Raw genomic sequence first — 17,444 nt, forward strand, 5'->3', positions numbered from 1 at the left:
TGATAGATTGTGTATGTTAATTGTAACAATACTGTATTGAAAATACTATTTATAATTATTACATAAAGAGCGTGATTTAGCCGGAAATTTAATTTCCACGTGTTTGCTGCCTGGTGCTCCTAGACAACTGGGAAAATTGAATTTCTTCCAATACTTCTATTCTATTTGTCGCTACATTTCAGCTGCAGGGTTTGGAAGATCAGAGGTATTTTTTGTCATTCTTAAGTAATCATAAAATTTATCGCGATAAAGTCTTGCATCTCTGTACAAACGATGGAATTCTCTGAAAGTAATTAGTTCTTCATTAAATTCATGAACCCACTTTCGATTCTTCTTTCTAATTTTCAATTTTAGGTAACTGTTATCCATCAGTAAACTGTTTCTAGCGTACTTGGATAACAGCATTAGTTTGTGAGCACCCTAAAACGCCTCGCTCCAAACTAAGTTGAGAGCACAGCGTAGAGTTTTCGGTGTGAACAGCAAGCACGCCTTGCGCTATGCATAGCATTTTACGCTACACGCGACACACTATGCGAAGCGCGCTCGGTGTGCACGCGGCCTTAGTTCTGAACACGTCAATGTACTGACATGTCTGAGGTCCTGGAACAAAGAGGTGTAACTGTAAGTAATCGTCAACTTCACCGTTTCAAACTTCTGTACCATTTAATTACCAGTAATGAAATATATTTAAAATATTAACTCCTTTTTAGTTTTGTATTACTTGCCACCAATACAATTAAAATTTAAAATAAAAAGTATGCCTTGTTTATAGCATATCGAATTATTAAAATGTTTTATGCCAGACGTTTTTCTCCAAGTTGGAAAGTGTGAAATCGATTAGTCATTTGATTAGCCGATAAATTTTAATTGATCGACAGCTCTAATAATAATTTCAAACTCCTCAAAGATTTTCAGGATATTACCTTTACTGCAGAAGTGTAGAAATCAACCTGCTGCCTGATGGATCAAAGCGATAGCCTGTTTCAATTAGATGGCTCGAAAATTATGACCTACTGTTTCTTCTGATCATAAAGAAAGTACACCAGTTACTACGGCACTTAAATGAGCAAAATAGAAGTTACTTTATGTCACACTGACACAGATGGAACAGGAAAGCGCTAGGAGTGGGAAGGAAGTGGCTCTTTCTCATATGGTATGGAAAAGGAAATTTCCATAACTGGTAAACTCCTCACTTTCCTTAAAGATGATGATCTGAATGATTGCAGGAGGGAATTTTAAAAGCAAAGGATAAATATAAAAATTGGGTTTCAGTTGGAAGAAATGCCAGTCCAAGGTGAAGCAGCTTATAGAGAGCCCCGATGTACAGTAATCACTTGCACGACACAGTATCTACAAAAACACAAGACAGCTCAGGCATTAAGGTTAAAACGCTGTTTACATGGATGAGACTTACATTCACTACCACTGTGTTGGCAATCGGAAGAAATAGGGGCTGGCCAAAGACAGACCAATAATTGTTCATGGAGGTGGTGAGGAAGGTTTTTTGCCTATGGGGGTCTTGTTGATTTTAAAATCAGACGATTATCACACGTCAATGAACTTGGAGAATTTTTGAAAATGGTTTGAAACCTAACTATTCCCAGCTTTACCGTATCTATGTGTTCTAGCCATGCATAACCCAACATACTACTACAGTGACAGAAACAAAGTGCCAACTCACGTTTCTCTAAAAAAACAACATAGTACAGTGGTTAGAGCAATATCGAGTTTCATTCAATGTCACAAAGAGTAAAGCTAAACCCGTTAAATTATTATAAAGCACTTCCCACAAAAAAGTATTTTTAGTTGACATTAATGAGTATGGCCACATTCCTTATCATCCAGATTTCAATACAACTGAGCTTGTTTGGGGTGACATTAAAAAGCCAAATTGCAAAGCAGTCAACTGATGGTTCTTTACAAGAAAAAGGAGGTACGTCAAAAATTTTCCAACAATGCACGGTCGACAAATTGAGATTAATGTTGATAAACTTAACCATGATAGGTTAATATGGTGGTTTGATCCGTATCGACGAGTCTGAATCTATTACAGAACTATTTTAAATAGTTTTACTTGAATCCGCCTTGTCAATACATCTTATAATGAAAGAAAACTATTTAACCATACATGTTTCAGGAAGTCATCCATTCCCTTCATCAGTGGCCAGTTCAAAGAATAAATAGTGATATATTGCAGAGATGCCAACTTTCAAAAAAGGTAATTCGTAATGCAGCCGTTAGGGCACGGGGGGGGGTCGTAGATATATATATTTTTTTTTTAAATCGTGATCTTACTAACTTACATATCATTTAAAGCTTGTAATTACTGTTTGGTAAACGTACACTGGTAACATGCTTTTTCTTTTCATATCATGTGCATCCCCTGCACTAACACAGCACTTAACAGTTCGGAGTTCATATTAGCACGAAATTCAGTCTTGTTCATCATCATCATGCGCATCCGAAACATCGCGGCTCCACACACTACAAAACACGTGTGAATGAGATTTTGAGGAGCGCATTAAACTGGGCCATTCTTCCGAGTATACCTCCCTAAATTTTCAACTATATTTATTACTAGCGTCACTAGTCACGGTAACGTAATCACATGTATTTTCCTGCACAAGAAATCCCTTCATTATTACAAAACCCTTCGCATTTCGTAACACACGATTAGCATATATCCTAGAAGAGCAATATATGTAAATTTGGCAACCAAACTCACAATAAATACTTCTTCAACAGTCACCCAAACAGTATTCACAATTAAACGGAGTTTGTCACCACTTTACCGCCAAAACAAAGACAAAAGAACTCTCATACTTGCATGGAAGTCTGATCATGTGACGAACAAGGACAACAACTCCGCAAGATATGCCACTTCACAGGTGCCTAAATTTCCGGTACTGGAAGCACACACTGCGTTCGGCACGTGAAAACTCGAAATATTCTTAAACGAGGGACAAAAAGGGGGATAAATTATTTCTGAGAAATCCGAAGATAATATTCTGAGAATTCACGCCGCCTTGTGTATCCTTTTGAACACTTCATACACTTAGATTTAAAAATCAACAAAAAATCGTAATTTGTGGTGTGTGATTCGTAAAGGCGTTATTATGATGGGTAATTCGTAATTATTACGATTGAATCGTAATAGTTGGCATCTCTGTATATTGTATTGAATGAGTATTTTTTTTAGTGCACTGGCACTGCCGGTGGCTCCAAGTAGCCTGCGCAGTGGACTGAACGGTATGCACTAGCCATGCGTCTTGGTAGGTGTGCTACATACCAACCAATGAGCCCAACTTAGCACACTGGAGTGAAACGCTGGCAACCAGGAATGAGTTAGCTGGAAAATTTATATAATTACCCTATCCCTTCGCTCTGTCTGCAGAGGTGTTAATCTTCTCCAACCATTTGCCTGTATCACCTTCTACAAATCCGATTACTATGGCCCCGTCACAACTCGGGAATAAGCTACCACCTAAAACAAAATCCTTGCCTTCAACGCAGTTTACGATACATGCACATGAACAGGAGTAAAAGTGAGGAAGTGTTATGGAGTGAATGAATTACTGTATGTGTAAATATGCGAATAATGTAGTTATTGTAAAAATAATCTTACTGGGCCTGTGAAGCATCTAACGTAACTATATGGCTTGCCTTTTTTTAATACAACACCCATAACATCTCTATGATTTACAGAAAATAAAGACACAAATAATAAAATTTGGCATGAGTGTACCAGTTTCTAAACAGGCTTTTAACAGAAACGTAAGGGTTAGTGTTCAGATATTCAGAAATAAGATCCCAGTTCATGTAGCAAATGGAAGTATCGTTCGAATGTATGTGCTGATCAACTAGGGTGCATGGAAGCAAGCACCACTGACACAATGTTTCTTTGTAGAATTTTTCTTTCATGTTTGAACTTTTAATGTTGTTGTTTTATTGTTAGTTTCATCTGTATTCTGTTAGGACATAAAATAGATTTAAACGAGGTCTTAATATGCATGTGATCTCAAACCATAAGCTGAAGAATAGAATTATAATTCTCGAAACGTGTACTTCGTATATTTATGTATATGATGGTTTATATATATGATACATTTTTAAATTGTATTAACAAGCAGGACCTTGAAATACTTAACTATAGTAGTTAAGTCAATAAGGAGCATTGGTGGCCATCATGGTCAAGCTAATGGATACTAGCTTTTTTTTTTCTAGTGGCTTTACGTTGCACTGACACAGATAGGTCTTATGGCGACGATGGGACAGGAAAGACCTTGGAGTTGGAAGGAAGTGGCCTTAATTAAGGTACAGGCCCAGCATCTGGCTGGTGTGAAAATGGGAAACCACGGAAAACTATCTTCACGGCTACTGCCTGTGGGATTTGAACCCACTATCTCCCAAATGATAGCTTACACCGTCGATGTTAATTCAATAGAAAGGGAAGATATATTTATTTATTTATTTATTATATGTGATTAAAAGAATGCAATCGCTGAAGGATTCAAACCAATGATGTCAAAGTCATTTTTAAATTTCTACTTTTCAATATTATATAAAAGTGTTCAAAATGTTATGGTCAAAAAACGTCAGAACAATTATACTACAGATTTTTAGCAATTTTAATACCAGTACCATAAAATCTGACACTATCGGTAGGTTGTATTTTGTATAAATTTAATTTGCATTTGTTATTTAAGAATTTGTATGAAATATAATGGAAATTCTCATATAAAGCCATATTTTAAGCTTGTAAATTGTAATACCCTTGATTAAAACAAGTACAAAGTAGGCAGAAGTATACGGACCAGTATGGTAACGTAACAAAATGTGTTTAAAAAATAATAATGTAATGAAATTATAAATATAAACTTACCAATTTTTTCTTGAGATTATGACTTTTTTCCCCCCACCAACTACGTCAACTATTTCATTCCACATTTTAATTTTTAAGACTCATTCACTTTCATATTCAATAATGAAATTCGAGTCTGTATCACAAAAAACGACTTTTCTGCATCGAAATCCATCGCCATATATCGTTGCCTGAATGGAAACCATACGAAAATGCGGCTTGGTGCATTGTCTCCTATGCACGCTTGTGCAAGCTGCCAACCGTGTGACAGCCTGGTAGTCAAGTTCACTGCAGCCAATAGCAATGGTCACACAACCACAGAATTAGTGGCACTGTACTTCATATACCGGTATTTCTACGCAAACTAATAACCGCCTGCCTGCCAAGCGCTGCGGTACAGGGGCCATTTCCCACTTAGCTCTCACAAAAAATGCAGCAAACTTTGTCAAGATGCATAAATAATCAGACATGCCAACTTTCAAAAGTAAAAAATCAGGAGAAATTTAGCAGCGAATTGGAACATATTACGACATCACTGATGGCAGAACATGTACTAATTCATTATAATTCAATACATTAAAAAATTTATTTGGCCTACACATACATAAATTTCATTATTTATATGCGAATACTAACTACTGGACATACTTGACTGTGGGAACATGCGACTTCCCATCTTTCAATATGCTGGTCACGTTACGACTAATTGTTCTTCAACACACCCGTAGCTGACATAGCCCTCTTCAGAAACTTGAAACTAAATTTTGCTCAAAACACTTGCTTTGCTGAACTGATTTTTAGGTTAAAAGTTTCTCCAAAGTTTGCTCAAACAGCAAGGATCTGAACTGTGTTTATTTCTTTGTCACTCTGCTAAAAATCTTTTCACATTCTGCATTGCTATGGAACTGATAAAATAGCAAGCATCACCTTAGAGAGTCTGTCATATTTAAGTACACCATCATCTGACCTACAAATGCCCACTGAACATCCATTCTTCCTTTTGCCAGGTCTGTTTCCTTGAGCTGAAAGTTACAGAACTGGCAGTGCAGAATATCAGTTTCTTTATCTACATGTTCCGTTTCACTAGTCAGAATGTTCATAAACTTGTCAATGAAAAATCTAAGGCTAGAAAATGATGCCTTACTTATAGCAGAAATATCTGCATTTTCTGCATTAATTAAAATTTCATCTTTGAACGGAAATTTGTGTACCATTTGTGTCACATGATGAAGAGAAACACTTTCGAACAGACTTAAAGAATATGCACTTTTCCTCAGACTTCGCAGTGTTCACTAAAATAAACACAGAGTTCCCTATCATCAGATCACAATCATCCTTTTGATTTGCTGGAGTATGATAATCTACATCCAAGGAGAGAGGAGGAGCTCTTAATAACGTATGGTTTCACAAACCTTGACATCACATTCTTCAACAGTTTCTCCAAAATTGGCTTCAATAAGTGGATGTGCAGCATACAAGAGCTATGTTTGGATTATCAATGATATCCATAAAACTTGTGAGAAAAAGGCAAAAAGATTGATGTCAATTTGATGAAAGGAACTTGAAGTCGTTCTTCAATTCCCATCTGATAATCCGTACTCACAATTTCACCCCTGAATAAAGTAACCAAAGGGTCCCACTACAGCAAAATTCCATCTAAACACCTTCTTACTGATAACCATCGAGTAGGCACATGCTTCAGAATTTTCCTGATCTCTGTGTTGTGTGAAGTCTGAAATTCTCTTTCCTCTTTGCACTTCTTTCCAGATAATAAACTATGATAGGGAACTCTGTGTTTATTTTAGTGAACACTTCGAAGTCTGAGGGAAAGTGCATATTCTTTAAGTCTGTTCGAAAGTGTTTCTCTTCATCATGTGACACAAGGCACATTTACAAGCAAGCACCATTCTCTGCAGCAAGATTAATTAGGTGACAAGAGCAGCCTACGATGATTATTTTGCTATTTTCCCGCTTCACATCTCCTGCCACACCATTCCTTACTGAAGCACTATCAGCACCAAGAGCTAGGCAGTTTCTTAACGGAATGCGGAATTCGTGAAAAGTTGAGAGCAAAAATGTTAGCTCCAGTAGCATCCCCTTCTAAATTACCCACAGAGAGTAGACAACTCTGAATTTCATTGAGTTCAGGCCTAAAAAATGTTACAGCAATAGGATATGTTTTCAAGTCACTTTTATTGCTACGAACAGTAAAAAGATAAAATGCATTCATCTGCAAATGTGATACAATTTTTGTCCTTTCTTCCATGCCCATTTCTGTAACGATAGTGGCTGTTTTCATTCTAGCACACTCACATCGTTTAGCGATTTCCGAATCAGGAAACATTTTGCGAAACAAAAGCCCCGCATGTTCGGCACAATTTACAGGCAGATTATGTTCTATGATAAATGACGTAAATAAAACCTCTGCATTTGTCACAGGATTTACACCTTCATTTTTACATGAAAAGTTCAGTTTCTGGTTTCTTTCTACACACAGGACACTCCCCTTATGTTTTTTCGTTCGCACAGGTTTGAATAAATCACCGCCATGCGCAACTGAAAAATCACACCTACATATACTAAAGAATGCGAACGTTGATCCCTTCCTAGATTCATTGAAATGCGGAAACTCTTCCCTATAAACGCTTTTACACACTGCATCACATTTCTTTGACATTTCGGCCAAAACAAATATTAAGACATACAACCAAGAAGCACTACTACGTCACATAACACGAGCCCTTGTGCAGGTCTTGTCCCAGGTAGATGTCTATGGCGTGCTACTTCCGAGGTTAGGTTATTCGCTTGCCACTTTCACTTCCTGACTGCATTAAAAACCAAAGGGAAGCACTTGGGTGGCCACCTTGCCGTGTACTGCCATCTGGTTGTGGTTATTAGAACTATTATCGATGAGCCATAGTCAGCTATATATCGATATAACGAGGAAATGCACGGAAGTTTAAAATAATACGAAAATTACTGAAACTGCTCTGAAAATCGGGGGATCTGTCCTGGCAATCGGAAAGAACGATGTAAAATCGGGAGTCTCCTGCTTAAATCAGGAGAGTTGGCATGTGTGCATAATGAACATAGAGAATGTAAGTAGTACTGTGACAATACCAGCAAGAAAATGTAGTGGAGTAATTTATTATTCTTGTATCAGAAATACAGAACAAAACTCAAATAACTGACAATTGTTTTAAAACTGAATACAAATGCTTTTTTCTGAAATTAAATTATTGTACATTTTCCAAACATAAGCATAAAATGAGGTTTTGATAGGTATTTTATTATTAACATAGACATGGAGTTTTTTTGCTGCTGCACTTCATCCAGAGCAGACTTTTTGTGCTGCAGAAATAATTTCCATAACAAACACACTCTTACTGGTATATATAAATTGTGTTGTATAGCTGCAATATCGAGTTGAGACAGTAAAATTGTACTCTCAAGCAGGGGATACAGGGTTGTGCATCTCTGGGTGAATAACTGGTGAGTTCGGTGTAACTGCTTACTTAATGTACTGTAACTAAATACTTGTCATATACTCTTAAACAGACTAACAAAGACAAACTCTTGCAACATTCACTCATTTGTAAAATAGTAATGCTTCTAGGCCAAGCAGAACACCAGTGACAACCACACATATTTCCAGCGTAATAACTTCAGAAGATTGGTCAAGTCAATAGTATTTAACCAATGAAATATTTCCATACTTTAATGGAAGTAGTCAGCTAATAAGGTTCATTTCTATACACTGAAGGAAGTGGCCAGCAAACATTGGTAAGTATACCTGAAAAAAAACCATTATCAACCAAGATTCAGGTGAATAAGCAATGAATTCAATAGATGCAATCAATCAAGATATTTATCGTAGTTGCTAGTTCTGTACTAAGAAGAAATGTGAGTTCAAATCCCCCATTGGCCATCCTCAAATGATTATCCGTTGCTTCCTTCTTCAAGCTTGGTAAATGATTCCAATCCCTAATTCCTCTGCCTATAAACAAATATTTGCTCCAATTGGTCTGAACAAGTCAACAAGCAGTAGAAATTATACACATCTTCATTATAGACTGTTATGCATTTCAGCCTTCTGCAAGCCTCTATGAATTTAATAACCAATGCCACAATCCTCAATTTGTAACTAGTTCTGTGGCCTCGCTTAGTTCTATACCGTTTCTCCTTGAATCATTAGGATCCGAGTCTAACCATCGTCGTGTTGGTCTACCACTTCTCTTACTCTCCGTAACTATTTTCATTATTCTCCTAGGTAACCTATCCTCCTCCGTTTGCCCCACGACCCCACCACTGAAGCCAGTTTATGCGTACTACATTAAACAAGTTCATCCATAACTTAGCCTGAATCTCTTCATTCTGAGTACCCTCCTGCAATTGTTCCCACCGGATTGTACCAGCAATCATTCTTGAAACTTTCATGTATGTTAAGTCTTTTTTTAAATTGGCTTTGCATCACACCGACACAGATAGGTCTTTTGGCGACGATGGGATAGCAAAGGGATAGGAGTGGGTAGGAAGCAATACTGACCTTATGGTGCAACCCCAGAATTTACTTGGTGTGAAGAATGGAAACCATGGAAAACAATCTTCAGAGCTGCCGACAGTGGGGTTCGAAGACACTTACCTGTTCCAGCTTAGTATTTCAACTTTACACTCCATTCTTTCAGATTTCTTAAGTACCAACATCAATTTAGTCTTGGAAAGGCTAATTTTCATATCATACTCATTGAGTTGTCGCATAGGAAAAACAGCTTGCTATATTTTCACATAACTGAACCTTCCATGCTATTTAATAACTTTCAGTAGGTAATTCATGTAAACTATTAACAACAAAGGTGAAATATTACAGTGTTGTCTATCCCCTGCAAGTACCTTGAACCAATATTTCATTCCTTGGTACTATATATCACAGGCCTTCTCTAGATCTACGAAACAAATATTAACTGTCTAATCTTCTCATAGTATTTTTCAATTACCAGGCGCATATTGAAAATCTGATCTTGACAGCCCCTCTAGGGTCTGAAACCAGACTGGTTTCATCGAACTTTCTCTCTACCACTGATTGCACCCTCCCTTCCAAAATCGCAACTAACATCTTGACTGGTATACTGATCAATGAAATACCAATAGTTGTTGCACTCAATCCTCTTCCATTGCTTATAGATAGACGCAATTACAGCTTTCGTCCAATCAAACGGCACCTTACTAATATTCGATGCTAATCTCATTCCTCTATGAAGCCATTTCACTCCTGCCTTCCCACTTTTTTTTTCACCATTTGAGGTATAATTTCATTAATTTCTGCTGCTTTATGACAATGGAATTCATTTACCAGCCTTTCCACTTCAAGTGTAATTTCTCAATCAATCAGTACCGATCTGCATTTAAGGCAGTCGCCCAGGTAGCAGATTCCCTATCTGTTGTTTTCATATCCTTTTCTTAAATGATTACGAAGAAATTGGAAATTTCACCATCATCACTGACCTCCTCCCCATGATCTCGGTTCTTCACGTCACCAGGGAGATTTCCTTTTACACTGAGAACATAATCAAAATATTTCTTCCAGCTGTCCATTGATTCCCCAGGATCTGTTATGAGTTCACCTGATATGCCCAACACTCTAGTCATCTCATTTTCCCCCCCACCCTTAAAAGATTCTTTATTACTGTCCAGAAAGGTTTCCCCTGTTGCTTAGGCCTTTCCAGGTTAATACCAAAATCCTCCCATGACTTCATCCTTGATTCAAGAATTATTTGTTTTGCTCTGTCTCTTTCATCTATGTACATTACCCTGTCTGCATCGGTCCTTGTTAGGATTCATTTCTGATACACCTGCTGAGAGAGAGAGAGAGAGAGAGAGAGAGAGAGAGAGAGAGAGAGAGAGAAAGAGAGAGAGAGAGAGAGACGGATAACGATCGCAGGGACCGATTATCTCCCGGTATAAAGAGACCACCTTCTACCAAATGCCAACGGCCTCCTAGGAGGGTGGATGAGAGGGTAGAAGGAAGGGCACTCTTTTGCCCTTGGAGTGAGAAACTGCTCCTAAAGACTGAAGAGCCACAAGATGGCCAACGGCATCGGATGGGGAAGGGATTGGGAAACCACTCCATTAAAGACCTGAATAGGTATACCAAGCATTGGCTGGTTGAGAATCTTGGGAGATGCACCCATGTCGAGTAAGTGTACCTGCTAAAACTCAAGAAATATTTGGCTGCTATACTGTACATTATAACCAGCAAATTCTATTGTAGTAGAAGGGGTGAGGGCGAGTACCTGAAGCCTTAAAACTGGGACTACACGGCTAAGGTATGGCAACTCTGGCAGAAGAGTTTCAGCCCCTCCAGGTTCGGGGTTGCACATAGGGTTAATGGCTCTATTGCGTTAAAAAAAAAAAGGTTGTTACAAATATCTCATATTTGCCTTGAATGAATAAGAATGGATATCAAAATATGACAACCCTGCAATGGAAATCGGCTTTACAAATAGGAACTTGGAATGTAAGAACCCTGTATAAACCTGGACCCTTCATAATCCTCAGTCAACAGTTGGAGAAGTATAGAGTGGGAAGTGCTGCAATTCAAGACACTAGACTATTAGGTAATGGTACACAGGACATGGAGAAGTATACACTTTTTAAGAGTGGTAAAGAAACTGGACCCCACAAATTTGGTACAGCATTTTGTGTCCAAAATTCACCAGTATCGCCAGTGCTGTCCTTTGAAATTTGGAATGAAAGACTATGCTATTTGAGGGTACATTCTAAATGGTTTAACGCCACTGGTGAATTGCTGTGCCCCCATAAATGACAAGGATTATCACGTTAAAGCCTCCTTTTATGAGGATTTGTTAGAACTGTGGAATAAATTACCCAAACATGTCAAAATGATTTTGGGTGATTTCAATGCAAAAATTGGAAAGGAAGAAATTTTTGTGCCAACAATAGAAAGGGAAAGTCTGCAAGACAAAAGCAATGATAATGCCATTAGACTAATCAATTTTGCTACATCCACAAACATGAATGTGCCGAGTACCACCTTCCACAGCTGCAGTTATCAGTTATCAAAAGAATGCTTCCAGTCACTACATATTACATTCGGAAGTACAACTTGTAACATATGCTAGTTATCAGCTGGTGGTTTGGCACCCTTCCTATAACACAGCTTTATTCTGAGAATTGGTCTCCCACTACACATACACCAACAGACAATATCAGAGACCTTCTCCAGAAACCATTTGGGAATAGATTAACACTGTTTGGACTCGATAGATGGGATAGAAACTATTTTTTAAAGGTTCAAAAAGACGGGACCTCGAATGCTCTCGATTGCAGTGCATGGCTGACGAGATGGCAAAGAAAATTACATCGCTCGGATTGATGATACGCCGGTAGCAGGGAAGTTGGCGGCGCAAGATGATAATTCAAATGAAAGCCGTGATCGGGTTTAGTAGGTTGTAGGCCTACTGCTCAACTGACAGACAAATGACTGACCATTAAGTTATTTTGTCTCAATATTCATAATATGATTATACGATACCCTTACCTTTTCTCTAAGGGGTTGAGTATGAAGTAAAATGATTCTTCGTAGCAAGTTTTTATGGCAGTACGCCCTTCCTGACGTCAACCTCATCAGAGGAATTAATGAGATGAAACCAATGACGTGATACGAGCAACTAAAACCGACTATATTTTCTTTTTATGTCGGCCTAAATGTCGCGTTCACCATTTATTATCATTTTACATTTAGAAATACTGCCTTCCAACAAAAATTGCCAGTATAAATCAAATACATTCATAAGTTCATTAAAGAAATACGGTATTACCCAAAGAATTTCCAAGTTTATCACCTCCATGAGGTGAACAGAAGTTCATTTATGATGCATTACCATTTCTACACAACTCGCTCACCTTGCTTCTTCTTCCCCTTCAACGCCATTTTCAACTTCAATATCAGGAACCAAGTAGTATTGCAAGGGATTTGGCCACATATCATCTTTTATTACCTGTAATTCACAAAAAAAACCAAAGTTATGTAGGCTTAAATGTAAAACAAAACACAGTCTAAGCCGCTTATGAGAACCAAATTGGGCAAAAGCCACTTTGTCTCAACAGGACGTCTTACTAAAACTAAATCTCAGAATTTTGTAACCGAGCTCAATAGCTACAATCATATAAGTGCGGCCAGTATCCAGTCTATAGCAAGTTCAAACCCCACTGCAGGCAGCCCTGAAAAGGTTTTTTTTTTTGTTCCCATTTTCACACCAGGCAAATGCTGGGGCTGTACATTAAATAGAGGGCTCAGTGGCAGAGGTGATTAAGCACCATCTGCCACATTTTAGTTAATTAAGGATAAAGTCAAGAAGGGATTTAAAATTAGAGCAGCTTTCAAGATCATTAATGGAAAAAGTATCCTCTTTCATAATGAAAAGTATTCCAAATTACTCTTACGTTAGTATGCGTATCACTACTATAAATTCAACAAATAATGCACTCCAAGAAATAACTATAGTATGCCCTCTGAAAGCCAGCATCTTTTAGGGTATAAAGACAATGGGGAGTTTTTTTTTTTTTATGCTCTCTGGATAATTGCACATACACTATAACATCAATTAAACTATCATATGCCCTTTTCATCCTGATCTGCTGTTGCCAAATTTCTGCACAACTAATGATGAATGGGAGGGATATACTACCTAACAGATACACACTTACCAGATATTGTAATAGGAGTTGTGTCATGGTTGAGAAATGATATAATAGATGCAGTAATTTTCTCTAGAAACTGGAGTGTGTAAAGTAGAGATGGCATAGGAATACTAGGAGGGAGAGTATTCATTCTGGTGATAAAAGAATTTGTAAGCTACAAAAAAAGTTAAAAGATGACAAACATGAAATGCTAGGTATAAGGCTCCTCTCTGAAGACATTACGCAACTTTATGTCTTTGGAGCGTACAGAGTGAGAACGGGTAGCACTGACACTGATACAGCATTATTTGATAAGATAATCACCTATATGGATATGGAAAGGAATGTGATTGTAGCGGGTGATGTCAGTTTACCAAATGTCAATTGAGAAGGTAATATAAACGAGAGGAAGCATGACCAACAAATGGCAAATAAGTTAATATGGGCAGGACAAGTGATTCATAAAGTGACTGAACCTACTAGAGGGAAGAATATACTGGACGCGGTGCCGGTAAAACCAGATGATCACCATAGAGAAACCGAAGTAATAGATGGTATTAGTGATCACGAAGCTGTTTTCGTCGTAGTTAAAAATAAATGTTATAGAACGGAAGGACTATTAGGCAGTACCATATGGCTGATAAAACAGGCATGTGGAAGATTTTAAAAATTAACTGCAATTTGTGGAAAACAGTAATTAAAAATGTAAACAGACTCCGGGATGGGTTTAAAGCAATTGTTGAGGAATGTGAAAACAGGTTTGTACCTCTCAAGCTGGTAACAAATGGTAAAATTCCACAATAATATAACAGAGAAGTAAAGAGACAAGAAAGAGGTGCAGGTTGGAAAGAAATAGATTTAGGGATGGCTGTGGCAATAAGGAGAAATTGAAGGAACTTACAAGAAAACTGAATGTAGCAAAGAAGTCAGGTAAGGATAACATGAGGGCAAGCATAATTATGAGTCAAATTTTAGTGAAAAAAGGAAGGGTATATATACGTACTTTAAGGTAGAAACAGAAGGATATTCTACGAATCACTGACAAAAAAAAGGGGAGTGTGTATGCGAGGATCTTCGGAAGGCAGAAGTATTCAGTCAACAGTATGTAAAGATTGTTGGTTACAAGGATAATGTCCAGATAGGGGAGGTGACTAATACTAAAGATGTATTCAAATTTACCTATGATAACGACAACATTTACAATAGGATACAAAAGTTGAAAACTAAAAAAAGCAGCTGCAATTGGTAAGATTGAGGGGGATATACTAAAGACAATGCGTTAGGATATAGTACCGTATCTGAAGTACTTCCTTGATTATTATTTGCATGAAGGAGCTATACCAAATGAATGGAGAGTTGCTATAGTAGTCCCTCTGTATAAAGAAAAAGGGTGATGGACAAATAGGTGAAAATTACAGGTCGGTCAGTTTGACATGCATTCCATACAAGCTTTGGGAAAGCATTCTTTCTGATCATATTAGACATGTCTGCAAAATTAATAACTGGTTTGGTAGAAGGCAGTTCAGGTTTAGGAATGGTTATTCCACTGAGGCTCAACTTGTAGGATTCCCCCTCTCAAAGCCTGCAATAAGCTCCACGCAGACACAGACAAGCACTGCGCCTCCTACTCTTCTAGTGGTAGTTTAACAAGAGCTAGGGACAAGTAAGTACTATCAAACCACTTTCCAATAATTATATCTGAACACACATATTAGTTCTCATTTCATTTTCTTTTTCCTCAGACTTCCACCTTTTAAGATACTATGCCATACAACCTAGGCCATACCATCATTCAACCTTTACTCCAACTCCAACTCCAACAACAACAACAACAACAACAACACCACCACCAACAACAACAACAACAACCAACCAACAGTTTCAACAACAAAACATATGTTATATAACAACGAAGGATGTTCCCCCAACCCCTCATGTAATAGTAATAGTTTTAACTGGAAGCATCGGCACTTCACAAGACCATCATATTTAATACATGTTTTTTACCACCCACCTATGTTTTAACTAACAATATCTTAACATTTTAACATATGTCTTTTATACCCACTGTAATAAATAAGAACCGCACAGTATTGTGCAACTTCAAGTTTTTACACATTTTCCTAAAACTCTGTTTAAGCTGTGTACAAACACACTCTAATTATCTGTGACGTAAATATTAAATGTGTTTTTTTGTCGTATGTGTCTGCAGTTATCTGTGACCTGCTCCAAAAACTTTCTGTAAGTAGTAATATGTTTTATGGTCACATGTATTTTATATCAACCATTCTAAATGTATTTAAGGCAGTTTTCATGTTGATTGTTATTAGAATCCTTTGATTTCTTATTTATTTATGGCGAACTGATGACAATTCCAAGGGAATCGAAACTGGTTTTCACTCAATAAATGTAATGTTTTATACATTGTGTTGAATGGTGGAAGTCCCTCAATTAAATCCCATTATATAGGTTACACGTCAACACGAAAATGAAAATCAGAACTTATGACATAAGTGCACTACTCACATGCAATGCAAACCCATAGGTATTCCACACATGGTGGTACTTACCACGGACGTCAGCCAAACCTAGGGTTTTTCTCACATAGTGGTATTAATCACAGGCAACGTTCACCCATGGTGTTCCTCGTAAAGTGGTACTACTCAATTCGGAACCTGGGGGAACCGCCACATTCCGCCACAGTGTTACGGCACATGGACATTAGTTCATGCAGCCGAATGCTCGCTCCCCCACTTTGGTGGAATACACACGATCGTAGACACTACTAACCACAGAATTGTGGTGTTCCTCACATGGTGGTACTAACTGCACCTAACGTCGACCCAGGGTGTTTCCTCACGCAATGGTACCAAGCACAAGTAGTTTAATGGTTTTAATATCATCCCTCGGTCGCCCGCACGACATGCAGGGGATACCGCGGGTTTATTCTTCACCTGTGTCCCACCCACAGAGGGTTGTGTGTTTGGTCCGCGAGAGCTATTTTAGTTCGCTCAAGTCTGCCGGCAGGCCGGATAGGACGCCCCTATCCGCCACATAGGACGCGCCATGTGGGAGTTATCACCTCTCCCCCTGCTGCGCCAGCGTAATAGGTTCGTGGGGGCACAACTATTGCTGTGAAATGCCATTAGGGTTTTTCTTGAAGTCATCTGGAATAGAGGGCTCGCAGGGGATTTCACATTAATTCAGACACCACTCGTGTTTGACACTATGTGATAGCCAAGCTAAACAATTAAGCTCAGATGTAAGTGATGCAATTATGCTGAAAATAAAATTTATCATTTAAATAAACAGTTTTAGAATACCAATTTACATTTTAATTTGGAACACCCAATGACTCAAATATGTAATAATATGTAACTAGCATATGTCAACGAGGACGGTTTGAAAAGTTCTCGGAATCTCCGCTAGATGTCAGTGCTAGAGGAACGAGGTTCCCGCGCAATAATCACACATCCTTTGTGAGTGAACACGTGGCCGTCAGTGCTCTAGCTGCAGGAGTGTGGTAGTGACGACTCTTTGTTGTTGTTCCCGCGTAGTGATTTGTGACAATGGAAAAAACTGAGATTCGAACAGTGTTAAATACTTTGTAAAGAAAGGTATGAAAGTAAAGGAAATTCATACCGACTTTCAGAACGCACTGGGAGACTCTGCTCCTTCATTTTCAACTGTTGCCAAGTGGACTAGCGAGTTTAAATTTGGTCGGGAGAGCTTGGATGATGATCCGCATACTGGACGGCCAAAAAGTGTTCCGACCCCAGAATTTATCGCAAAAGTGCATAAAATGGTCATGGAGGATCGTCGACTGAAAGTGCGGGAGATTGCTGAAGCTGTAGGGATGTCTTCTGAACGGGTATATTATATT

The 17,444-nt window shown here is 38.1% G+C and overlaps 1 protein-coding gene across 3 annotated transcripts in view; it reads right to left on the minus strand.

Annotated features, from left to right (window-relative positions):
- Nucleotides 1-17,444, minus strand: part of LOC136864190 (protein SET) — a 267,970-nt gene that overhangs the window by 72,121 nt on the left and 178,405 nt on the right. For all 3 annotated transcript variants that reach the window (XM_067140857.2, XM_067140858.2, XM_067140859.2), the window contains exon 5: nucleotides 12,785-12,879. In XM_067140857.2, the coding sequence (XP_066996958.1) occupies nucleotides 12,785-12,879 (95 nt within the window). The remainder of the gene's footprint in view (nucleotides 1-12,784; nucleotides 12,880-17,444) is intronic.

The sequence above is a fragment of the Anabrus simplex genome, chromosome 2, assembly GCF_040414725.1.
Source record: "Anabrus simplex isolate iqAnaSimp1 chromosome 2, ASM4041472v1, whole genome shotgun sequence".
NCBI lineage: Eukaryota > Metazoa > Arthropoda > Insecta > Orthoptera > Tettigoniidae > Anabrus > Anabrus simplex.